The sequence below is a fragment of the Phyllopteryx taeniolatus genome, chromosome 15 (genome assembly GCF_024500385.1).
Source record: "Phyllopteryx taeniolatus isolate TA_2022b chromosome 15, UOR_Ptae_1.2, whole genome shotgun sequence".
In the NCBI taxonomy this organism is placed as follows: domain Eukaryota; kingdom Metazoa; phylum Chordata; class Actinopteri; order Syngnathiformes; family Syngnathidae; genus Phyllopteryx; species Phyllopteryx taeniolatus.
In genome coordinates, this window is record NC_084516.1 from 7,431,451 (window position 1) to 7,458,081 (window position 26,631).

A 26,631-nucleotide genomic window follows, 5' to 3' on the forward strand; every position below is an offset into this window, starting at 1 on the left:
CCTCTTGAAATCTCGGGGTCACAGACAATTGCCTGTTTTTGCCTAATGGTAAATCTGCCCTCTGGGGTTCAATCAACCCAGGTTAAGAACTAATACTTAAAAGGCAACAGGAGCTCAGAAAATAGCTATTGAAAGGAACATACTGCCACCTGCTGAACAGCAACAAACATTGCAGGTTTTCTATGAGCGTAACCAGCTGTTGGGTTTTTAATTCCTTCATTAAGGTCGAAGTGGACTTTAACTGAAAGCCTCTGAAAACGGTTAAGTGCGTTTGTGTGCTCATTTTGATGTTAGATATAGTTCATAATAATTCAACCTTTAAAAAAATAAATAAAATAAATCAGAGACACAAAGCAAATCCAGAGGAGGTAAAGTCAGGACACTAAGATCTATTGTTTTATTTTGCGTACACAGTGAAAACACGTCAACATTTCACAAAATAAAGACGGTTAGAAGGATACATACACGGTTATAACAATAACGATAATTTCATAAAGTACAGTCTGTAATCAAACAGCATGACATCCATTTTGTGCTTTGCTTTTTGGTTTTTTGAAGATCATACAAAAAAAAAAACCACACACAACAAAGTTGGCAATTTCATTCATCTGATGATTGTGAACTTAGACTACAAGATGCACTCTCCATGAATCGTCACCATTACCATAACAGATATCTAAATGATGAATTTACTAAAAAAATTAAAGACATTAAAATTAAAAACAGCAAATTAATATAACAACATTGCAGTCAAATGTTACCACTAAGACAAGGGATGAGCACTAAACTTCCTCCATCGACTAAGGAAAAAAAAAACATTCAGTTTTTTGTCATTTTTAAAATATGAATGTTGTGTGCTATTGAACATATAATGCTGCTCAGAGGAGTTGTGGTGTGGATGTGCTCAATATAACGTTATATTAATTTACCTTTTTTTTCTCGAAAAATACAAATTAATTCTTGTGATATTCTTGTGATATTTTTTCCCGAAGAAAACATTATTCTTGTAAATTTTTTTGTTTTCTAGTAATGTTGCTACTTTTTCCGAACAAATTAGGATGCTATTCTTATAAATTTACGAAATTACACAATCATTTCTTCTTTAGACTGCGAACTAGTTAAATAGTGCACTCCATTTTACATCCATGACTTCAAGATGTGATTCATCGACAGTCAATTCCATAAACGTTATTTTTTAAAACATAGCTTCATTTACATAAGATTACTTAAAAAAAGTTTACTCGAAAAATACTACTTTATTTTCATACATGGTCATGTATTCTTTATATTATTTTTTCATGTGTCTTTAACCAAAGTCTTACCATTAATTAAGATTGATGAAGAGTTATTGGAAATGATGTACATTGTTACAGAATTTAACAATTTGTTCTTCTTTAGATGGCAAACTAGTTGAGGGAATATTGGTCCACTCCATATTGCCTCCATCGTTTCAGGACATGATTGATCGACAATAAATTCCACACGATTGGCAGAATTTCTGGATTGTTATGCCCATGCCTAACTAATAATAACATAATACAATAATAATAATAGCAGAAATGGACTCATCAGTGTTAAAAAAAATATCTAATTGCCGAGCAGCAATTTTCTAAACAATGTTAAAATCCTTGAGATACAACTCGAGCAAAACTATACACTTGAAGCATGATTGTGTTTGGTTGCAAGAATAGAAATAAAGAATAAAAAGAATAAAAAAAAGAGTATTTACAGGCAGCACAATTTCACCAGCGGTGAAGGCGTCATGCCTTCACCGCTGTGGCTCCAATGCAGCATTGAACAATTAAAAAAAAAATAAAAAATCCTCATTTCTTCCATGCCGGTAGAAGTGTTTGGACTGGAGGATGTTTTCCAAATAGAACACTGAGCGGTAACATTACAGTAACAATTAGTAGGAGCAGTTAAAATACAGAAAAAAACTAGTACTGCATGAACTATCCCCACTCTGAACATCAGAGCAGGAGACCCATTAATTATCCACCTTTGCTATTTTCACAGAACCGGACGGCGTGGGATATCGCCAAAACTGTGGACAATGCCGCCACATTCCAGAATCCAATCATTTCCATCAGTGACTCCCAACCACTGTGCCGATCATCAGGTGTGCTCCCGGAAATTATCCAATTTAATTAGTCCGAAAAGTATGATTTATTTACTACAAATATTGTATCTTTGTTGATCTACTGTATCTCTGCCATTGACACAACAGTGACAGGCAGAAGAAGTAAATGCTCTTTCCCCTAGATGGCAGAAGGTCCAGTTAACCTTTGTATCCCTCTGTTGCCATTCATACAACAAGCTTTGTGTTCAAGTAAACTGCCCCAGATTTCACTCACACTTTTGCTGACATTTTTGTTTTGGGGTGGTGTGCCATGAAATATTTGAAAATGTTCTAATGCAAAATACACTACAGACAAAATTGAACCTAATATGCACCATAAGCATTACAGGTGAACTTAATTGAACCTTTTCTAAATTTTTGAATGCACAGATCCAACTGTTCAATATTTTAGTACTTTTTGCTCAACTTGCTTCTCTCTAAGGAGCTGAATGGCAAAATTAACAGCAGGTATTCCCCCCCCCCCCCCCCTACCCCCAATTTTGAAGAATGTCTACTTGTTTTCCTTTCTTTGACTCTTCTTGTCTCCCCAAAAACCCAATCCCTAACTTTTTGTGAGTCGGGTATGTGCCTAGGTTCGATTAAGGTTGGGAAACACTGATTTAGACGACGTCTGGTGTGACATAAAATAGTTAAGGGACATTGCATTCAACACAGCATGGCAGGAGAAGTGACTGTTAAAGCGTTAAACTTGACCCCTCTCCCAACTTTGCGGAACACAGTTACAGGCAGGCATCGGCCCACCGCTGGTGCCATTTATACAGAACAGCAACGTGCAAAACGGACAGAAAAATTATGGATTTTAGAAGCAGTGTAAAAGGGGCTTTATACACAGGTTCTGTTACGGTTTTGATGCGACTACTGAGGGTGGAAAAATGTCACTTCCACTTTGTCCCCTATTCTGCATCAGTGCCATTTACAGTATATCAAACAGCAGCTTTAAAAAAAGGTAGAACAATGCTGTCTTTTACAGGTAGCGTAAAAGCAGCTTTTATGGCTCTGATACTACCTCTGAAGGCGGACATTTTCATGGTCAACCTTGTCACCCCATTCTGTGTTAGTGTCATTCATGCAGAATACACTGATATAGGAAAATGCTGTATTTATAGGCGCCGTGAAAGGGGCTTCGACAAAAGTGTTGACCTACTCTAAGCAGACCTGAAGTTCTTCATTTGGACATTTTCTACAGGAACATTTACAACAAGAAAAAAAATGAGAAGGACTTTCTTATTTTACAAAATATACAGTGTTTTTTGTCTTTGTCTGATGCTCATGCCAGGGTTGTGAGCGTCTCCAAACACTGTCATTATACATAAAAGATACTTTTAGGCAGTAGGCATAGAAACAATGTTTGGTAATATTTAGTAGCGGGGGCGTAGGATTTTAATACTGACTGACTGTCCTTTTCCCTCCCTGTATGGGCTCTTGTAAAATGTAGTCAGGGGCTGATCCTGACAGTCTAATACTGAAATATTGATCCCAACCCCATTTCAGTCATGTTTGTTTTGATTGCAATCTCTAGATGTTTTCATCTATAATTAGCAGCCTCATTAACTCATTAAATAAACAATGAAATGTGTTTTCGCTGACAAATTGAAGGGTGTGGACATCAAATTTGCAGTGGTGTTTTGTACTTCAAAACATCGATGGCGACAGTGCTCAAGCTTGCGCGTCCACCTTGGGCGTCAGACCGATGTACGTTCCATTTTGAGGGTCTTCTTTTTCCTTTTCACACACCGGAGAGTAAGACGTGTTCTCCTCACTGCTGGCCTGCAAGAAAAGGTTCACATTTATTTAGACCATATCAATTACAATGCCTGTGATCACTAGCAATGCATAAAAAACAAACAAATACAGTACATATTATCATATTTCCTAACTTTATTAACAGTATTCCTTTACTAAACTGCTGTTTACCACACTATGCTTCTTTTTTTTATTTTTAAACTCCACATTAAACTTCAGATTTACAATTACTACACATTGTTAAACTCCAAGGTAAACCTCAGCTTTACAGATGATGTGTCTTAAACTCCACCAAAAATTTCTGTTTTTGAAGGATGCTCCATTTTGATTATTACAGGTGGGTTAATGGTGTTTGACAGCATATTGACAAATGGAATTAAGACCAAAGGAGCAGCACAGTTATTAGAAAGGATTGAAAAGACAAAGTCATATTGACAACACATGCTTGGTAGTTAATAATAACTAAATGAAAATATATTATGGTTAGAGCTGTTATACAAAAAGTAAGCACTATGGAGTGGCAGCTCCTCGCACCTTCTGTTTGCGCTCGCGCATCAGCAGGACGATCAGGACCAGCAGCATGATGCCACCAAGAGCCACAAAAACGAGCGGGAAGTTGGACACCACCGTGACGATCATCAGCAGCTTGTGGACCCTCGCCGCTGATGCCTCGTCCATGACCACGCTCTGTTGAGACAATCCCAAATATATGTGACTTCATCCAACCTTCAAGATGCGAAAATGCAATCTGTTTCTGTGACACCCCCACTATTTTGTGTTTTTTAAAGCAATATTTTTATCATGTTTTTTTTTATACAATATACTTACTTTCTGTAATAACCTTGAATAAGGAGAAGGAGAGCCACAGTCACAAGTGCACTTATCAGCCGTTTATTTAACAGTAACAGCAATTTGTTGGTGTTCAAATACATTTACAAGTTTAAACTGTACTTTAATGAGTTTGATTGTGTTTTAAGTGTGTGGAAGGGGTAAAACTTTAAAAATAAAAATGTACTGTGTATATGGTCTGGCTATATCATGGATGTTCACCTATTGTGGGTAGGTCTGGAATGTATCCCCTGTAGCATGTACTAAACACCACTGGAATTGTTTATTTTTCAATGTAAATAATGATGGCCTGTTTAACCAAATTCAGTTCTCAACAGAGAAGAGCTGGTTTAGAAAAGAGTCAGTGTTGCCAATTTAGCAATTTGGATGCTGCATTAAGCCAACCAACAGACCAACTCAAAAAGCGACTGACATGAGCGTGAAAATCATTTGCACTTTGTTTTGGGTATGACAAGAAAGAAGTTCAGTGGAAGGTAATCACTGTGTAACTGGCACTGAACATTTCTAAAGAGATGGGGCTCTATATTCCTGGACTGTGTTGGCGCGCAAAAACTGGCACATCTTGATTTTCATGCAAACGCAAGGCTCGCTGCACTGGCTTGCTAATTTGGCAGACCAGCTGGCACCAAGATGGATGTACCGGCGGAACGGGTGTGTGTCCTTTCACGTGCTCGCCACATGTGACAACTTGCTGGCAGAACGTTGGTCTGAACTTACACCTGTTCGTACCAAATCTAAATCCTGCTCAATAGGTAGATCGCTGGTCTAACACGATTTTGGTGAATTTGATCAAGGCACAGGCAGACAGATAAGCAAGTTCCGCGGCATTTGTGATGGATGCCGGACGTGTTCATAAATACTATGTATGTGAACAGCGGGCATCAAACCCTCGGAATCATCGTCAAAATCAATTCATTGAATGCATTCTTCTTCTTATTATTATTATTATGATTATCATCATCATCAGTATTATATTTTTTAAATCATCCCACTGGCAGGCACGCAGCTCTGTGGGGGTTGGGCACACGAATGATCACAGGTGGGGATAGATACAGGAGGTCCGCGGACATATTTAAGTCGCCAGTGATTATCACCAGGTCAATCCCTATTTAATAAGGGTAGCCGCAAATGTGGCCACACCTGCCGAGAGCAGTGACAATGCTCCAGTCAGTCATGGATTGCTGCGTCCTCTTCCGCACATGCGAGACTGCAATTGCTCCGCATTTAAAGGGAATGAGAGGTGCCGCTTTGATTGGCAGTGAATGTCAAATGTTTCAACTCAAACAACGGCACAGATCGCCCTTTTTTTAATACGCCACATGCCAAATTTACACTGGTCACGAAAAAATAGAGCCCATGGGGTCTATTTATATGTTGCATTAGCAGTGAGCCACGTTGGAAACTTTTGACCTGAGCCACAGTATGTGCTGACCTGAGGCACAGTATGTGCTTTCAAGATGCAAATATTTTACCAAGGTGGCCTTGTCTCATCTGTACAACTCTATATGGGATGTCAGATTTATGTGATACATCACAATCATTTCAGAGGTGATTGGCCCAAAGTTAAGGTATGCAGGATTGGTTAAGTATGTTTCATTGCCGCGCTGGTCCCCATATGGAGGTTTGCACTTTTTAAAAATTATACAAAATGTAATAAAATTATTTTGCGGACCTTCAAATTACAGCTTCTCAAATTGGGGCCGAATTTGAGAACCACTGCTTTAATTAACGCGTTCGTAATTGTCATACAAGTGTATTTTGTCCAATATACTTAGATTTGAACTCTAAATTTGGGTGTTTCCACTGATCAGTGTTAATTTTTTTGTTTACTGATAGGTTTCTCACCTCATTCAGGAACATGACGGGGAAGATGGTGTCGTTAAGACCTCTGGTTTTCCTGGTAGGGATGGGAAAGACAGTCTTGTGATCCCACAAAACAAACAGACACACATACACAAAAATACTTACGGGAAACCGGAAATTCTATTCATTAAGATGTTGATCTGCGCTCTCTTGTTCCCACGTACAATTATGCCAGTGGTCTGTAAATGGACAACAGAACGTCAGTTTCCCATCGTCCATCCTTTTGCAGCGTAAAAGTAATGAAACGACTGAACAAACAGTATTACTCAAGCCTGCACTGTCACCTGTACGCAACTAGATGGCGCGACAGTGCAATTGTACCTTGTCACAGCCAGGGATTCCCAGCACAAAAAACATGTATGGTCACAACATTCACTTGTATAGACAAATCAATGATAAAGACCACTGAGTTTATTTGAAAAAAGGCTAGAGTAGCATGCTGATGCAGTGTTTAGCATGTCTGCTTCACAATACTGAAGTTCAAGGTTTGAATCTCAGCTCTGGCTTTCCTTTGTGGAGTTTGCATGTTCTCCCCATGCTTGCGTTGTTTGTCTCCGGGCACTCCAGTTTCCTCCCACATTCCAAAAACTTGCATGCTAGCGTCATCAAAAACTAAATTGTTCATCTTGTAGGTGTGATGTGAGTGTGAATTGTTCTTGGTCTATATGTGCCCAGTCATTGGCCTTCCTTGATTTTATTTTTTTAGTTTATTTCACTCTGCGACCAAGCTCAAAATGCAATTTACTCATATATGAAATCAATATTGCCTATCGGAAGTAGTTGAAATGCCATTAATCCACTCCAGGTCCGCAAAAACACACTACCATTTTTGTTACATGAATAAAAATAACACTGTATTCTATAAAAACATAAACACAATAAATGAACACATCCATCTTCTGAGCCGCTTCTCATCACTAGGGTCGCGGGCCCTGAACTGGTTGCCAGCCAATCGCAGGGCACATACAAACAAACCATTCGCACTCACATTCACACCTACGGGCAATTTAGAGTCTCCAATTAATGCATGTTTTTGGGATGTGGGAGGAAACCGGAGTGCCCGGAGAAAACCCACGCAGGTACGGGGAGAAATTTCAAATTCCACACAGGCGGGGCTGGGGATTGAACCGCGGTCCTCCGAACTGTGAGGCTGACGCTCTAACCAGTCGGGCCACCGTGCCGCTAAATTAACAAAGTACTGCTCACTGTTGGGTTGGTTGGTTCAGTGTGAGCATCTTAGTGTCAGTTGTGGCCTACAGCAGCTCCTTGCAAGTGTTCTCATTTTGTATTTGTTTGACTTTGTCCAATTTAATAAACGTCTGAAAGTGCATCGCAAATGTGGTTCTGCTTGCCCACATGCGAGGGTATTACGTCTTAATTGCTTGTTTTTATTCTGGCTCGCAACACAAAGCAAAAATTCCATCAAATGCCAGTTTGTAACTAGAAAAACTTGTAAGTTGGTGCACTCTTCCGTCAAGGTACTCTATTTTTAGGTTTATCCTACCGGGTTTAGGTCGAGGTAGGTTTGGTGGTGAGTTCTCTCAGGGGACATTCCTTCGATAGCTGCCGCATATTTGGAATCTGCGAGATAGAAATGAGGAAAAGAGGCCACGACTGGAGCGCCTGGGAAAAAAGAAGGGAATTCACTCTATTAGGTTGATTAACCACAAAAAGAAGTTGCTTTCCATACATTTGCCAACGCTGTCCCGTGTGACAATGCATCACTTGTCGCCAGTTAGCACTGAGAGGAGACGCTTGATCTGGCGTGCATCATTAGACTCTGTGTGGATGTTGCCGACAAGTTTATTTCTCAATATCACCGCTTGTTTTGTGGAGTCTCAGAAGGTTAAAGCTTCACGTGTGGCTTGCACAAATACCAAACCTTCTTGTGGGATACTTTTTATTCTTATACTTTTATATGTATTCTGACCAAAATCGTAATTTTTAAAAAATTTTATCAGGACAGCCAAGAATATTTGAATGGTCAAGGGATACTAAAGCCGGCTACACACATACTTATAATCGGAGCAAATTCAGATTCACCCCTTCTGATCAAAGTAAAAAAAGGCCCAATTGTTGAATGTCTAAATGATTATTTTGAGTGTTTTATGCTGTGGTGTGGGGTGTGTTCAGAGTAAATCTTTCTATCCAATTTGCTTGGAAAATTTAATGTCATGATCGCTCAGCTCCCAGTCTTAAAGCTCTGCAGCTACACCAGGAAGAGGCCAGATCGTTTCTTTGTCTTCGCAGTTTGTTATGCTGTTCCTATTTGGATTTTGTTGTTTTTCTGTGTGTGTGTGCTCTTGTTTCTCCCTGTAAATCCTGGCATTTTTCTGGTATTCTTCAGTGCTCAACTCCTTCATAGGGCTTCATTTTACTAGTTTACTTATTTTGTACTTGGTATAAACATACTTTAGCTAATCATCAGTAGCACCTTTTGTTTGAACTTTATTGGAATAAAGACGGTTACTTTTTTGGGGTCTGACCATTAGCGTAGCGTGACAAGTTAAACCTGTCCAACATTTACGATGGCAAATCCTTGCCTCAAAATACCCCTCTCACTTCCTTTGATCACATTGAAACAGATTTCAACTCAGTTTTAAAACATATTGTAAAATTATTTCAACAATAAAAAAAAATAAAAATTAACTAATCTGCAATACAGAGGGACTGTGAAAGGCGAACCGCAATATAGCAGGGGATTGGATTACTGTACCTTGCTTAAGATTTTATCTGACCTGTGTCTCAGAAAATCAAGCTACCGGGCGTCATACAAGAAACAATAGGTTGATAAGTTGATTTTAATACTGATGTAGAACCAATTAGTGATATCCACAAAAAATCTTGCTACTCCTGCTCAGTTCCTTCCACTTATTGTCAACAAGAGACATTGCGACCCGTCCACCGGGCCCATTTTAAGCACGAACCACATCACTGAGTGTACCAAACCTGGCTGGGGTCCACTGGTAAACTCTGAAATGTGCACCGTCGCTCAAAAACAAGCTTCATTGCGCATGTGTCCGCTGGCGGCATGGCTATGTGCTCGTGAAGTGGGGCAGAGGTGAATGCTTTCCTGCTCCTGTGTTTGGCAACAGCCGTCGAACAAACACCAAGGTCACCGTAGCACGTATACACATTCTTACCAGTGGACTTAAATGACCAGGGCCCTCATTTATCAAGCATGCGTACTCCCAGAAGTGTTTGTAAAGCGTGTGTAGGAACGTTTCCATGCAAAGTATGGGATTTATCAATTTGGATTTATGTGTGGGGACGTGGGTAAATTTAAATACAGCTCTAACCATGCATACAGACGAAACCCTGTGGTACAACAGTGAAGCTACACATTGAACGCACTAAGAGCATCACCGAAGCCATTCAAGTGTCATCCCTGGGACCTTTGGCCACCAGGACATTTTAGCCGGAGATTGGAGACATACGCGGCATTTCGCAATCGACACTAAGCCGAATCATGCCGATGTGCAATTACAATTCCCATACAGACCACCAACAAGCCGAAAATTAAACAAGGTTTTCCCAAACATATAGTTTGAGCCATATATTGCACCCACATTCAATTAAAGCACCATCACACAACAAATTCAGCTACGATCATTCATTCATTAATTCATTCTACAGAATAGCTTTGTGGGTGCATGAGCCTAAAGCTTTTAATGTTGATTAATGTCACACAACTGCCATCTATCATCACCAAAATGTATGTGAGCATCTCTACTTAGGCCCCCTTCCACCTCTGAAAATATCAGAACGATGGTCCCAATATTTTGGCTGGGTCCTTGGCTTTTGCCCCTCGAATACCGGTCGTCAACTGGGGGTTTGGGGGAGGGGGCATCTTGATGCAGGCGGGTTTGTGTTTGCAAGTTGTCAGTTAACCTACCACGCGTGTTTTTGGGATGTGGGAGGAGACCGGAGTGCCCGGAGAAAACCCACGCAGGCACGGCGAGAACATGCAAACTCCACACAGGCAGGGCCGGGGATTGAACCCCGGTCCTCAGAACTGTGAGGCAGACGCTCTAACCAGTCAAACACCGTGCCGCCCGATGCAATACCATTCACTCCAATTAACATGCAATACAATCTGCTACAATTATGTTGCAAATCACTCCAATTATAATATATTGTGATTAATTCCAATTAAGATGCAATAAAATTCACCCCAATTATGATTCAATACAATTCTTTCCAATTAGATACGATTCTCTCCAATTACAACGCGGTACAACTACACTCCTAATCCCGCTATTATGATGCATTTCAATCCCGTTAAAATGAGATCCAATACAAGCCGATTCACTACTATTCCGCCGATATTTCCTCCAATCACGACAGGCTACCATTCACTCGCGATTCTGATGCAATATAATTCACTTAAATTATGATTAGATTCACTCCAATTGCGTCTTTAATTACTTGAGTCTTCTCCACACCATCTAGCTAAATCCAGAATATAACCAAATTTAGCGCACTTTTTCGGGACATGTGGCGTTGATATGTTCTGTTTACGCAACAGACGATGAAACGATCACAAACAGAGATACAGTTGTTTACCTTTCCGACAAGGACTGACTTTGAGGAGGCCCGTTCCAAGGCACTCCTGCGGGGTGATGCAGAAACCCTCATTGGCCGGATTTTCCTCTTTGCTGGCCAGGACTGAGCGTGGCGGCGTGAACCGGTATGCTGGTATCCCTCTTACCTCTACGTCCTTCTCAAACTCCATATAGATGGACCTGTACGGACAAAAAGTTAGTGCAGTGAGGTTCCTCTTGACTTTTTGAAATGTGTCATTATGTCTGCATTTAAATTTGACATCATTGGGGCAGGTCTTTGGGCACAATATTTCTTAACAGGAATCAGAAGTTCCTGGTTTTGCCCCTTGCCCCCTTTGTAAAATGTCAATCCTTTCTTTGAACAGTGTCAATGGATTTTATTACCTCCTCTATAGCTTTATTCACCATTGCAGTAGTTTATTGCGTTCTAACATTCACCTCAGTTAAAGTTTAAAGTCCGATTATTTGCCTTCTGATTTACTGCAAGGCAGGTCCACTTATGCAGCTGCTCTTTTAAAGCGTGACCTTCAAATGATTGAGACAGAAAAATCCCCATGTAGAGCAAATCCAACCTTCAGCGCCATCGATGAAACAGCTTTCCATTTGTACCGTGTCTGTAAGACATTTAGGGTGTTATTATTGTGACCCCTGAGGGAGTTACAGCATGTTGAACAGTTCCCAGGGAATCCTGATGGTTCTTAGTCAGAACAAAAGAGTCCATACAGTGTGTGCCAGTGTGCAACAATACCGTAACGACCTTTCCCTTCACCCTTGCGAGAAACACCACCAAAAAAAACCCCCAAAAAAACAACAAAAAAACCTTCAGGGCGTATTTGCTAGACAAGAATTCGGAAAACGATACTTTGGAAATACTTTGCACGAAAGTTTAAAAGATCAGCGAGTACAGTGGAAATGGTCATAAGAAATGATGTACTGTACAAACTACTGTAAGATAAAACTAAAAAGTAAAATTACTCCCCCAGGAAGAATTTTGCAGTGATACTGTCACAAAGTGGTAGTTTTGTGGTATTTCTAGTTAATAAGGCCTTGAAATGTACAATAATCCCTTGAATATTCTCAGTTTACTTTTCATGATTTTATTTATTCACTTTTTTTAACCTAGCCTCAGCTATGCGTAGAAAAACTCACCTATTTGCATATTTTTAGCTCTTACTGTTTACACCATAAGGTTCAACAAGATGGCGCCAAAAGTCGGGCTTTATAGTTGAAGTCAAAGCAATGCATCTCGACTGTATGAAGATCTTTTTAATGTTGGTGAGAAGTTAAGTTTAGCCTGGATTGTTAGAAGTTAAGTAGAGTCTTCGTCACGTGTATATTTTTACTGGTGCATTAAAAATATATATATCACCTGTAAGCTATTTATTTTTTAGGGAAAATATTGTGAAATGAGATTAAAATTATATTTATGTGTTTTGGATCAAAGTTTGTTGTATATTTATGGTTTAAACTATTAATATACCTAATTATAAATATTTGGGGGGCATCAATTACCCTAACCTGAATTTGTCGGTACCCTAGTCTATCCCTAATCTACACTAGCTCAGTAGTAACATCACAATTACTGTAAATATATATAAATACTTTCAGACCGTAGATACTAATCCAACCAACAAAAATTCACAGTAATTATACAAATCAGTTTATTTCTTTACATTCTGTTTTATTATGTTTTTACAAAATAAGGTGCAATTTTTGTGTACTAAAAACGTAATAAAAATTGTGATGCATTTTCAGTACATTTAAATGGGGAAATTTTAAGAATAAATTGAGTTCCCTTAACGAATTAAATTCAGAAGTCAAGTTACTAATGCGATTATATCGCTCATGTTGTACTGAAAAGACAGGCCCTTCCCTATCTTACAATACATTCAATGTATGACTTTGGGACCGGGTGCTGTTTTTTTTTTTTTTTTTTTTTTTAAATAAATGGCCGCAATGGGAAGAGTGATTAATGTACAGCACAACCAAAGACAAGTCAGCTATTTGACAAGCACCTGTCTGCACTTCATCAACATCTTGAAGCTTTTGTGGCTCAAATGTTAGGTAACAAGGCCCAAGGGTTAGAAATGGGAATTTCCCATCCTTTATTTAAAAAAAAAAAAAGATTTTTCCAGATGTCAATTCACATTTATGTTTTTAAAACGCAAACAGTAGCCAGTGCCAAAACTTGATGAAGCATTTCCTCTTCACATAATAGTAAAAAATACAGTAAACGGAGGAGGCAGCGTTCACATAACACGGCCCGCCTGCGTGAAGCCACAATGCGTTTTGTAAGTGGGTGAAAGTGTTTTGTAAACATGTGGGACACAGGGGGGTTTAACGACACGCGCCCAGACTGGGCCAAAGGTAGAATGTCGACAGATTCTTTCCACATGTGACAAAAAGATTTTTGAGGTCAAGGTTACTGCCTAAATTAAGAGATGTGTATCATCAGTGAGCGTAAGGGTATGACTTCATTGGTCAAGCTTGTTCTCAACTCGGGGTGAACTTAGTAAAGACCAAGTAAAAACAGCAAACCAAATTTTGTGTTTGTATTTTATGAAAAATGTAACGTACAGGCAATAGTATCCCCCACATATTTGCAGGTTTCAAATTCACCTGTTTATCTTTTCTGTGGTTCATTGAAAAACTCAAATGTTTGCGTTTTTGTGATTTTTCTATAACGCATTAAGACGCCACAAGATGGAGCCAAATCTCTGTCTAAATAGGAATTGGTCTCAGGGAAGTACAGTGGACTTGGTTTATGAAAAAATGAACAACATTTTTGCAAAAAAAAAAAAAAAGAAACAACCCTTGATTTAGGTACAATTTTGGATTTGTAAACTTCGTTTTGGAGCTGAAACTGTTTAATTGCATTTCCATTTATTTCAATAGGAAACATTTACATGACTTAAGGATATTTTGGTTTGCAAAAGATTCCATGCAACAAATTAAATTCCTAACCCAAGGTACCACTGTATATTGAAGTGATATATTTCGACTGAGAGAACAAGCTTTGTCAAGTAGGAGCTAAATTTAACCTGGGATGTTAGTGGAGGGTTTTGCCCCATGTGCAATCCATTTATTTTTAAGGGTAATGTTATAAAACAAGGTTGAAAAGATATTTCACTGGAGTCCAGATCATAGTTTGAGGTATATTTATGGTTTAAGCTATTAATGTAGGCATCAATTACTCGCTGTTTTTCGCTCTTGAACTAGCATGGTATTGCTGTACTCACAAATGCATACACTGAAGACTTTTTGAGCAAACTATTCTTTTGAGCATTGAAACTGAAATGGTATTGCTGCCGTTTTCCAATACTTAAAAACCCCTCTTCAAATGTTTGTATTTTCAGGCTAAAGACCAAAACGACATTGTTTTCATATCTTGTCCCTTGAAAATGATCACATGTAAACAGAGTTTGTATCAATATGTTATGCAAGGTATGTGAGGGCTATGCGGTGTGGTATATTGAAGTATTTATCAGTATACTATGTTGGTTACTTTAGGGAGTATGCATGTCAGGTATTTAGCTAGGATATGTACCAGTAAGCCTTGAATTCATTTGAAATCCAAAAGTATCTCATAAACATTTTAGCTTCCCAATGTGCATAAGTCATAACTATTCTAGGAAGAAAACTCCCCTGAGCGCGTATAGAAGAACAGAAAAACATTTTCACACAGAGCACGGGTAAAAATACCTGCAAAGGTCCGGGGTGAAGATGTAAATGCGTTCGTCCTTTTTCAGTAGGGGATGAAAGGCACTTCCGTCGGACCCGTTGATGCTGTTGCTTTGGTTGGAGTTCCAGAAGGTCAGCTGGCTGCAAAACATTTCCAAGAGACATTTGTTTCCGTTAAGCGTTTCCCACGAGATATCATAAGGTCAGCTGGCTGCAAAACATTTCCAAGAGACATTTGTTTCCGTTAAGCGTTTCCCACGAGATATCATATCGTATCATGTCAATGACACAAAATTGGAGAGAAGTGTTTGATTATACAAATCTGAAAAGAGAGCAAGCGGTACAGCTGATAATGAGGCGTAAAGAAGTTACCATCGAGACATTATGCTACCAGGGTGCTCTGTCCTCAGAGCTGAGGGCAAACATCCAGACATTAAATAAACCCACAAACAAAGTCAGCTTCTATTTTGAGCAAAAAGCAGTTGACTTAAGAAATATTTGAATCCGAAGGTTGCCCAATGGAGCTTCAGCGCATTGGCCAAAGAAAAGGAAGGGACGAATACGTTACCTTTGACCTTTCCATGTTTCCACTCGGCCGTAATCCAAGTAATTCTGCTCCCCAGTGTGAAAGACGAATTCCCCATCGTTGGATCCATTTTTCTGGATGGGGTGGGGACAAGTTTACATGTTCTGTATTTCCTCAAATACTGGCCGTCATCCACTCAAGACAAATAATGGCCTCCTTTAAATAGATGCATCTCTTTTGCCATTTGAAAAAAATGATTGTTTGCTATATCGCTGTCATTCACACCCCTAATGCCCTTTTCAGCAGTTTATTACCCCGGAAGAACAGTAATAAAACATCATCTCGGCTTACACATGCTCAGTAAACAGCTAACCACTGAGCCTATGAGAACTTGGTTGCTAACCAAAACAGCAACATCGAATGAAGTATGTAAACTGTTGAACGGGTTTGCGGCTATGTAGAGACACCGTCTTTAGTAGTGATTAGCCTTCCAGGAAAGTCTGACATGTCTTGACTCCCCAATGTTGTGTATCACAAGGTACTACTGTACTTAAACTCTAGTTTGACTTGACAAAAATATCTCAATAATTCTTCAAAAAAATGTAGCCCCTCCCAAATTAGAACCACCATCCACTTGTGTTCCTTTCCCAAAATAATTTCAGCTGTTTGTAATAATGACAACATCTTGGCGTACCTTATACATAAGACCAAAAATGGTCTCGACTTCCGGATTGCTCGGAGCGATGCGGGCTAGCAGGGGGTCCTCGTAGCCCCACAACAGTTCGTCCACAGTGCGTGTGGTGAATAGGCCGCTCCCGATGGAGTTCATCCAAATGGACACCATGGAGGATTTCCAGAAGCTCCCTTTGACCTTGTTCATCACAGCCTACACACAAGAAAAGAGTGGGACTTGAGGAGAGCGTACATGGTGGCCAAAGTCCTGTTGTCGTTTTTTCCTTACCCAAGCCGGTATATTAACAGTGGTGATGTTATCCAGTGCAGGGTCGCCGACAGACTTGTCCATCAGGAACACAAAGCTTTTAGTGTTGTACCCCGACACCATTTTGCCATCATCCACCATGGTCACGTTGTCCTTGTACCTGTACTCCCTTTGTGAGACACAAAAAAGATATTTCACCATCTTTTCATGACCCCAAGAGAAGCAGTTGTAAAGCATATCTTTGACGTGCTTAAACAGTTACAAGGGGGACCTCGGATTAAGAAGTTTCGCATATGATGTTTCAAGGTTTCGAATAGTGTCGAAGGAACTAACTCGTGCAGCAGTATGAAAATATGCGACATGCTCAGTTACTGACATTATTACTGTTTTTCATTTGTTTTACAACTATGGTCTAGAAGTGTTTTTCATCCAAATATTTCCCGGACAGTGGTACCTTCACTTAGGATTCCCCCAACTTTCTAGTTACAAGCCATTGCTTGTTCGTGTATTTGCGATCGAAAATTTAAGTTGTGTGCTAGCTTCATATACACCACCACTCAAAGGAGGTGAAAAGAAATACAACAATTAAGGTAGTGTAATGCCCTCGCATGTGGTCAAGGAGAGTCGCAGTCACAAATGCACTTTCAATCGTTTATGGAATGGGAATAACAATCAAACACACAAATAGAGGATCATTTTTTAAGATCGCTCGTTAAATTTAAAAATTTGGCATGCATCACAGCGCAAAAAAAAAAATCAACCAACACACATCACAGCGCAAAAAGAATCGACAGAATGAAGACATGTTACTCAGAAAACTCATTCGTTTGTGTTAGTCAAGGTACCGCTGCATATACGAGAACTTTTGAATGTGTGCATTGCACTTCTCTGTTTGTAGAAACTGCAGTTCTGTGCTGTGGTGGAGGTAATGATCAGGTTTGGGGGATTTTTCACTTGGCTGTTTCCATTTCTTATGCTGATTCAGCTTTTCGGTCATTGTTGGTGTCTGGATGACACTATTGTGACAGGATAGCACAGTGTGTCAGGTTTATTTTGTCAGCTAGCTACTAGCTTTACCTCGACTCAGGTTGTCAACGCAATATCAGGAATTATGAAAGACAAATAGGGGCTGCACTGTAAATGCTGTCCGTGAACCTTAATATTTATTTAAGGGAAGGGAGAGGAACCTACAGTCCGACCGTTGACTCAAAATAGAAATCTTCCTAAAACAGAACAAAGCGAAAATGTTGACCAGATTACAAAATCAGAAACAGGAACTGACTGTCCTCTGTCAGTTACTTCAGCATTGAGCAAACACTAGCCACATTCAACACTTTTGAGTGTCTGGTCCATGGAAACAGTAGGCATAATAATGCATGGATGATTTTTAAGAATTCTGTCGCTTGTGTGGAATTGTTTGTTCATTGTTGACTTGGACTCAATTCCTCAAAGTATTGGTCTTGACCTGGTCTCAACTCCTCAAGTCTTTACTTTGTTTCACCCCTTCAAAGTCTTGGTCTGGGGTGTCTGAACTTGGTCTCAACTCTCAAAGTCTTGGTCTTGACTGTCTCATATGCCATGGTCTTGACTTGGTCTCAGATCCTTAAAGTATTGATCTGGACTTTGTCTCATCCCTTCAAAGTCTTGGTCTGGACTGGGTCTCGACAAAAACCTGGCCTTGACCTCCTTTGGTCTTCGTCTTGACTTGGTTTCTACTCCTTAAGTCAAAATGGCTATTTCTAGTGTGGTCCCTGTAATACACTCACAACCACGTTTGGTAAAGTTACAGTAGGGCTGTATTTACATACATGGTTCATGTGACACAAATGTTTGTTTTGCTTCAAAGTAGCACAATTCAGATATGGCCACATTTAGGTTAGTCCCACTTTATTGTATTGTTGATTTATAGTCTCGGACCTCACCTGTACGTGTAGGGCCCGACCTGGTTGACCACCGGTTTGGCCCCAGCGAGGAACTCATCTACGTTGGTCACATTGAAGAAGAAGTACTCCATGTAGACGGGAGGAGGGGGCCTCTTCCATGACTCAAACACGCGGCTGCCCTCCACCAAAACAATCTCCTGTTGAAACACCATCAGCCTGAAGTTAGATGACAAACTTAGTAATAACTCGATATCCAATTTCAGTAGAAATTGCGTGTGATTGCTGAAGAGCTGATGCTGAACTGGAATTCTGTAGAATTAAGGGAAATGTAGGAAATATAAAAAGGGGGGATTGGACAATTTAAAAATAATGAATTATAGTACTAGTAAAAACTGAATTACTGTACAGTAATACAGTGGTACCTTGACTTTCAGTGCCACGATGTCGCTTGTTCGATGTTTTTTTTTTTTTTTTTTTTTTTTTTTTGTGAGCCAAAACAAACAGGCAAAAACACAAATACATTAGAACACTGACAAGGAACTGCTGTAGCCACAACTCACACAACCCAACTCCAGCTCCTGATTTCATTCGTAAGGCCACACCCCTAGAAGGTATGTATCCAGTGCACAAATACAGTGGACCCCTGCTAGTTGCAGTTTATCCCCACTTATAAGCGTTTTCAGGGTGAGCCCCCCCCCCCCCCCCCAAAAAAAAAAAACCTAAAAGAAAAAAAAAAAAAATATGAACAAGTAAATCCGTGGGTGCCGAACTGCAGTATACGGGGGTCTACTGTTCTACAATACGGACAATAATTATTCTTTAAGAAACCAGGTTAGTTCATTACATTCTCTTTTGTGATGTTTGAATTATTTTTTTAAACAACACTGCTATTTTTCACCCAAAAAAGGTGCTGTTTTGGGGGGCTGAAACAGATCAATGGCCTTTCAATTAATTTTAACGAGGAAAATTTATTTCATATACAAGTAAATTGAGTTAGGCGCTTAGTCACGGAACGACTTAAACTTGTGAGGTACCACTGTACTTTGGAATAGTTTGAATCAGTTGAGAAATGTTGAATTTTTAGAAGGCCAAAAAAGGGCCGGTATAATAGTAAACATTAATATCTGCCTAGGCATCACAAATAGTACTGATTTAAATTTCAAGTGACAACATTTCAAGTTAAGAAGAAGTGGCGGGATGTTTGAGTCTGGATGGTGTGTTCCTAACAAAAACAACCCGGAGAACAAAAACATCTTTGGGGGGCTGTGGAGGGGTGCCTCTGTCTGACAAGAGCATTGGCCATGCACATGAATGGTATTAGGGGAGACTCCTCCATAGCTCCATTGTCGGCCAGTTGCCATTGACGACGAGCACTCGGGGAGAGTCACTGACAGATCATGTGATGCAAAAGGCTAGACTCCCAATGGTTGCACCGGACAGCAACCTTAATGATCCGGCCCACATTCCTTAGGCCCGAGCTCCATGAGGCCCTGGTACCACGTAAGCAGCCGCTACAAAACTAAACTCTCCCCTAATTTTCAAAAGCCACAAAACGCCTCGCACTTGTGGACAACGATCCCAACAATTTACTGCGGGGATCTTTTGAGGAATTGAAAAACACAGGGAAGGCAAGAAGGAAGGGAAGAGGTGTTGGGTGGATTAGTTTGTCTTCCAACAACACATACATGAGGTAAAAATCTTAGCTTGGCCTAATTGTGTCAGTTTTGTTCAAAGTAGTGGCCGGGCGTAAATTAACCCCAAAAAGGAGAGCGCGCGAAAGCGGCCCCAGTGTTCCAAGAACCCTCCTCCTCAGGCTCCTATTCTACTAGTGGTCAAGGACAATAAAGCTGTCACCTTGGATCGAGGAGGGCAGAGCGTGCTCGTTTCAGGCGCTGTCCTTTCATGCCCCCCCCCCCCCCCCCCCCCTCCCCCCAGCACAATTCAACATGGCCACCCTCCCAGCATGCGACATGAAATACTGCATGGAAAACAGTAACAGAGAAGCCCTCTCATCTATGCTCCCCGATTGAAAACATGTGTAGCAGGTGAATAAGCAAATAAGCGCACTGCCACTACTTTGATGTCTAGAAACGGGACAAAAACACAGGCATGAATAACGCACAGCGAGAGAATATTCTTTAAATCATCTGAGAAACAATAGAACATAAAGACTATTTAATGTTTTTTTTGCTCCAGAGGTTTTCAAAGAACAGTGTTTCCCAACCTTTATTAAATAATGTTGAGATCGTGCAAGCATTTTTGTGTTACCAAACATGAACAATAGTTGAAAAACCCATTACCCTTGATTTCTGATTCCAAAACTAGTTCATAAATTTCGTATGTAAATATGATGAGGCGATTAAAGATGTTTATGGTTTCACAGTCATAATGGCCCTCTGAGGGAAACCGTAACTACAATATGGCCCGTGACAAAAAATAAGTTTGACACCCCTGCCTTAAAGTCTTGGCTTTAACTTGGTCTGGAACTGCTTCATCTCAGTCAAAACTTGACTTGCCTTGACTTGGTCTCGACTCCTCAAATTCTAGGGCTTGACTTGACTCGACCTGCTTTGTCTTGGTCTCATCTCCTGAAAGACTTGGCCTTGGTTTCAACTCCTGAAGTCTTGGTCTTGACCTGTCTCGTTTGGGTCTCAACTCCTCAAAGTCTTGACTTGGTCTCATGTGGTCTTAACTGTAACACAACTCAGAAGTCATAAGTGGGAAGTTGCCCGTTCCCCTGCATAGTTTTCAACACATTTATTGTTATTAGGTTTTAAATCAAGTCAGGCCTGTGTAAAATTTCCAATATCCTATCAAGGATAAAGCCCTTGCCCAATGCTGGCTGGGGCGAAAGAGGCTTAGACTCATGGAAGCATTCTTGGAATGAGAGTCTTCATACATGGTGCGAGTGAGATGAGGCGCCCTGAAATAAATCATACTACTACCAGGCTTGTTTCTTGTTGGTACAGTATGTTAAATGTAGTGTGGGTTTCACTAGAGTTTCAAAGTGAACTGTATATTTTGCATAGTACCACCTGCCTGCCTCCTCAATGAAGCAGTGCGTCACCGGAGCATCGTGGCCAGTGTCAGATTTCACTGCCTCTGCATGCATCAAATTTGTGAGAATTGAAGGACGCAATGCCAAAATATACCAGCCCTTAAGTCAGAATCCACAAGTGGTGGGCCTTCTGGGCCAGCAAAGGCCTTCTCTGCTGGCCTAAAGATGCACTGATCTATATTTACAATCAAAACTCTAAGATTTGTGCAATGAAATTGTATTAATGTAATCTCAACAGTCTATTATATTCATTCTGTAGAATTTCTCTTGGCTCCACTGCTTCCAATACGTGGATGTTAGATTATTATTATTTTTTAATCCAATCATATTTCAGCCTCTGTGTACTGCCATGTCAATGAAATCTGCTCCAGGGCCTTCATAATCAGTAATGCTGGCCGACATTACTACTAAAACTGTATTAGCAATCGGACTGTTTCTTTAACCAATCAGATTTCGAATTTGACCTCACAGGGCAAGCTAGCTGGCCCTCGATGACGACAGCATTTTATCGTCCTGTGATTGTTTGGTCAGAACAAAACTTGTTACAGCCAACTTCGACAGGCAAAACAGTCTGTATTTAATAATCAGCATCTCTGGTGTGTATGATGTATTTTATTTAAATGTTTTTGTCATGTTATTATATAAATATTGATTCTGAACTGCTCCAAATCGTGTATGTGGCAGTTATGTGCTATAATGTTGCGTTTTTCTTCTTTAATGTTTTTATAGCATTGATAGTTTCAACAATTGTGATAGTGTCAGAAATAAAATTAGGATTAAGTCGGGTTAGTCCCTACTAAAGGCCCAGGGACCAAATGCACGGCCCACCACGGAAACTTGAACCTTCTCCTCTATACTTATTGAAGTGTAGTGTGTAGTTCAACATATATTCATGTCCAATTGGCAACCCGCTGGCTTATTTCCACCCTTATCGCCCTCTGAGGCGAAGGGGAAAAAGAGAGATTGGAATCGGTGCCTTGCCAAGGAATTTCTTTCAACTATAAAGATTAAGATATGAAATGTTTGCTTTAATGTGTCATTCAAAAGACACTCAACAAGCAACAAGCCCTGTTAATGGAACATGAAGAGTAATTTAGGGCAACAACTTAACGTCTGAGAACACTGAACCCAGCATCCTGCTTCACCCCACTGTCTTGACTTGGTCTCACACTGTCTCAGGCTTGACTTTGTCTCAATTCTTCAAAATCTTGGTCTTGACTTGGTCTCATATTGTTTCAGTCTTGACTTGGTCTCAACTCTTCAAAGTCCTGGTCTTGACTTGGTCTCAAGTCCTCAAAGTGTTGTTCTTAACTTGGTCTCACATTGTCTCCGTCTTGACTTGGTCTCAACTCCTCAAAGACTTGTGGCTCTATTTTTGTAGTTGGCGCATCTGTGGCGGGATGAAAATGCCAGCATATCCAGATTTTCATGCAAGTGCAGGCACGCTGCGTATGTTTGCCAATTTGGCAGGCCAGTCTGCACCGAGCTGGCTTTCCCACAAAATTACCAACACCGGGTCTAACCTGCCTCCGTGCGCAGTTACACCACATGCCATGCCGGATTTACGCCAGTCATGAAAATAGAGCCCTTGGTCTTAAACTTCCTTAAATTCAATGGAATGAGCATAATTCTTCATTTTAATGGATAATTTACCCCCTGAGTTTGACCTGCAAGCCTAAAATATACCTTCTACAGTCCATCCAGTTCGTTATCCAAAGTTCTAAGTACTAGAGGGCCCCAGTTTATGACAGAGTTCCGTTCCTACGATGGAACGTAACCCGAGTTTGTAAACTGAAAAAAAAAATATTCTGAATGTGCCATTGTCAGTAACCTACGATAACGCAGTAGGAAAGTAAATTTTTGCATGAAAAACACTTCTAGTCTACAAATATAAAATAATCAAAAGAAAAACAGTAGTATAGCGGTAACTGAGCATGCCTTCTCGTGCTCCATGATCGCGTTTTCTTGCGCATCATTGCCCGCCATTCGTAACGTTGAAACGTCCGATGTTAGGACCTTCGTAAAGTGTTTGCAAAAACAAAGTTACTGTGATCTCCCCTTGATTACATTGAGTGTTCCAAACAAAGTGAATGAAGAGAAATTAATTACATCACTATTGTAAAATATATTTTCCTTTCAGTTTGCACTAAAACAACTGACTATGTACTCTCTGATGTGATGTGCTAAAAATACCAACCAACCCACAAACAAGCGACGGTTGCCCAGCCCCTCAATTATTCTTGGGCATGGAATTTCTCGGAACCACCTCTGGTCGTAATGATAAGGCACAGTGAATAATTTATCCGAATCATCACTTTTTAAAATTTTATTTTACACCTCAAACTACCATTGTTTGCCAGCAGCACAAAAACAAGTCCAAGTGCTGACTTTATATTGTTGGTGACATTTTCTGGGAAGTCATTCACATTTTCAATTCTCATTCAAATCTCATCTTCCACAAAAACGACCACAAATGTTCCTCAAGACTTTAAAAGCAATCCAATCGCGGTCAATATATGCTCAGTAGTTTAACATACAGTAATCCCCTGCATATTTACAGTTCACTAATTCACCTATTCACGCTTTTTTTCTGTGGAGCCTATCACCAACAATTTACTGAAAAACTCACCTATTCTTAGTTTTTGTGCTCTACAACACTCTAAGCTGCCACAAGATGACCCCATTCTTATAATGTAACGCAGTACAACTCCTTCGTTACTGTACCAGTAAGTAGAATATTCACGTGTCTGTACTTTACTTGGTCATTTATATTTCTGGCAAATTTCACTTATCCTCTACTCCATCCATCCATTTTCTGAGCCGCTTCTCCTCACTAGGGTCGCGGGCGTGCTGGAGCCTATCCCAGCTGTCATCGGGCAGGAGGCGGGGTACACCCTGAACTGGTTGCCAGCCAATCGCAGGGCACATAGGAACAAACAACCATTCGCACTCACAGTCATGCCTACGGGCAATTTAGAGTCTCCAATTCATGCATGTTTTTGGGATGTGGGAGGAAACCGGAGTACCCGGAGAAAACCCACGCAGGCACGGGGAGAACATGCAAACTCCACACAGGCGGGGCCGGGGATTGAACCCGGGTCGTCAGAACTGTGAGGCTGACGCTCTAACCAGTCGTCCACCGTGCCGCCCTTATCCTCTACTATATTTCCTAAATAAAGATATTTGCAGATATTTACAATTCACTTGCATAGATCCGCTAGTGAATTACAAATATTTGCAACTGAATTGCAGACGTGTAACACCAGTTTGAGATTTCTACAACGTCATTTTGACTCGTCATAATTCCAGTTACAAATATCTACGTCATTTTGCCTAGTTAAAACTTAAATAGGCCTATCCGAGAAGTTACACGTAGATATCACGAATTGGGGTGAATTAAAGATATCTTGAACTGGAATTACAACAGTCTATTATGAGAAACCCCATACAAATGAATGGCAAAAGTGACATAATTTCTCCGAGGCAAAATGACATTGCGGATATCTGAAATGTTCTTTTTGCCTAGCCATAGAATAGTCCTTTCAGACCTGACGGAGGTACTGTATAATATGGACACAATGGTAGTTTCTCTCTCTCTCTCTCTGTCTCTCTTATCTCTGTGTGTCTCTCTGTTTATCTTTCTCTCTCTCACACGTTCCTGATGGCAGATCTAAAATATATTTCGGGATTTGTACTTTACTTTTACACAGATCTTTAACTAGTGCTGGAGTTGAAAAAGAAACAATTTAAATAGATTTAGAAAACAATCAAATCACTTACTTTTTGGACTACTTTTATCTTTACTTTCAATGTATTATGTAAATACGCAACCATCACATTGTACAGTTTGTTGTTGCATATGTATTTGCATTTATTTGCCTTTCTTTTTTAAACTTTGCGGAATACAGGTAGGCATTGACAATCAGAACCTGTTCTCAAATGCCTTACCTGGATAAATAACATAATAATAAATACTTCTACAGCAAATGTCAGATACTTTGAGGTCTTTTGTTGAAGTAATTTTCCTCAAGGTGGATTTAACTTATTTTCTGTGAGGATACTTGTGCTTTATACAAGACTGCTGAAAACTTGATACTCACTTATGACTTGCACAGATACTGACTTACTCCCACTTTTCATTTGTGGACTTTTTACAGTTGCTTTGAGTGTTTTGCTTTTTTTAATTTTTTTAGTTTTTAAAGAAGTGCACGGACCTAATAAAACCTCCCTGCAAGTGGCCCCGCAGGCCTGAGGTTGCCTACCACGGTCTTCCACACAATCCCCCGATTGTCAACCGTCAACTGTCATCCGCTCTTCGCACAGCGGAAGCGCAACGAGAAGCGCAGCGGAGTGCAATGCAACACGAGCAAACAAAAGTGGACGCTTGTTTTGCTTACCTTCTTGAGGCGGTTGTGCATCAGCCGGCGAAAAGTCTGCGAGGCGATCAAGCCGATGCCCACGACGAGCAGGGTGGCGCAGATGACGCCCACCGCGTAGATAGCGCACGACCTCCGCGTCATGCTCACAGCTGGAGACGTCCAAAACAAGAACAACAACAAAAACTATCTATTTGATGACGTTTCTTCTTCAGAAAAAGTTTGTGGAAGTTTTGCAACTCTTACTCATCAGCTACGCGTACAGTTATAACGAATCACCGAGGAGGATATTTAACACGGCAGAAGGACGTGGGAGCGCGACCTTAAAAGTGGGTTCAATAAAAGCGAGACCACGCTTATTTGTACGGCGGGCAGGGTCTGGCTAGACGGGCGCTCATTGGCTACACTGGAACGCGCGAGAGTCGTGAGCGCTTTTGGTCTTTCCAACCCACGCTTCCCCCCCACCACCCTCACCCCCCAAAAAACAGGAAACATTACACACATTAGAATACTCTATTGTCATTGAAATACACTTGTACAAGTACAAGTTTGTATACATTTAGTGCATGTGATCAGAAACTTCAAGGAGATATCTATTCCTTTTTTTTTTTAAATAGGGCTTTTATCATTCTCAAGTTCACAGCAATGGAGAATTTACAGTATGGGTGGACAAACCTTTGAGCTCAAGGGCCACATTAAAAAAAAACAGCTGGATTGGTGAGGTCATTTGTAGATGAGGTTTAAAAAAAAAAAGTTTAAAAACGTGTGTGTAAAATCATAAATTTTAATAATAAAATAATCATTCATTGTCATTTTAAAAAATTGGATAATTAAATTAACCAATCATTTAATAAAATAAAAATGTAAAAAAAAATGTCTATTTTGCTAATTTATATATTATATTTGTTTTATTATTATATTTTATTATATTTCTTCCATCCATTTTCTATACTGCTTATCCTCATTAGGGTCACTGTACATAGTCCCCAAAAAGTATCCTTGCAAGA

At 40.1% G+C, this 26,631-nt stretch overlaps 1 protein-coding gene across 1 annotated transcript; it reads right to left on the reverse strand.

Moving 5' to 3' along the window:
• Positions 1 to 369: 369 nt before the first annotated feature.
• LOC133490235 (lysosome membrane protein 2-like) lies at positions 370 to 26,005 on the reverse strand. Its single transcript, XM_061800041.1, has 12 exons — positions 25,646 to 26,005; positions 18,230 to 18,387; positions 16,329 to 16,476; positions 16,062 to 16,253; positions 15,410 to 15,501; positions 14,863 to 14,982; positions 11,162 to 11,340; positions 8,100 to 8,218; positions 6,701 to 6,774; positions 6,578 to 6,629; positions 4,418 to 4,570; positions 370 to 3,907 (listed from the first exon to the last, which is right to left on the reverse strand). Exons 1-12 carry the CDS (start codon positions 25,766 to 25,768, stop codon positions 3,797 to 3,799), a joined length of 1,521 nt encoding a protein of 506 aa, XP_061656025.1. The 5' UTR covers positions 25,769 to 26,005; the 3' UTR covers positions 370 to 3,796.
• Positions 26,006 to 26,631: the final 626 nt, after the last annotated feature.

Excerpts from the sequence above, each read along its gene's own strand:
- LOC133490235 (XM_061800041.1), bottom strand. The coding sequence starts at position 25,768 with ATGACGCGGAGGTCGTGCGCTATCTACGCGGTGGGCGTCATCTGCGCC. Across the intron at positions 14,983-15,409 it reads GAAACATGGAAAGGTCAAAG|CCAGCTGACCTTCTGGAACT; the intron begins GTAACGTATTCG and ends AATGTTTTGCAG. Across the intron at positions 11,341-14,862 it reads TTCACCCCGGACCTTTGCAG|GTCCATCTATATGGAGTTTG; the intron begins GTATTTTTACCC and ends TTGTCCGTACAG.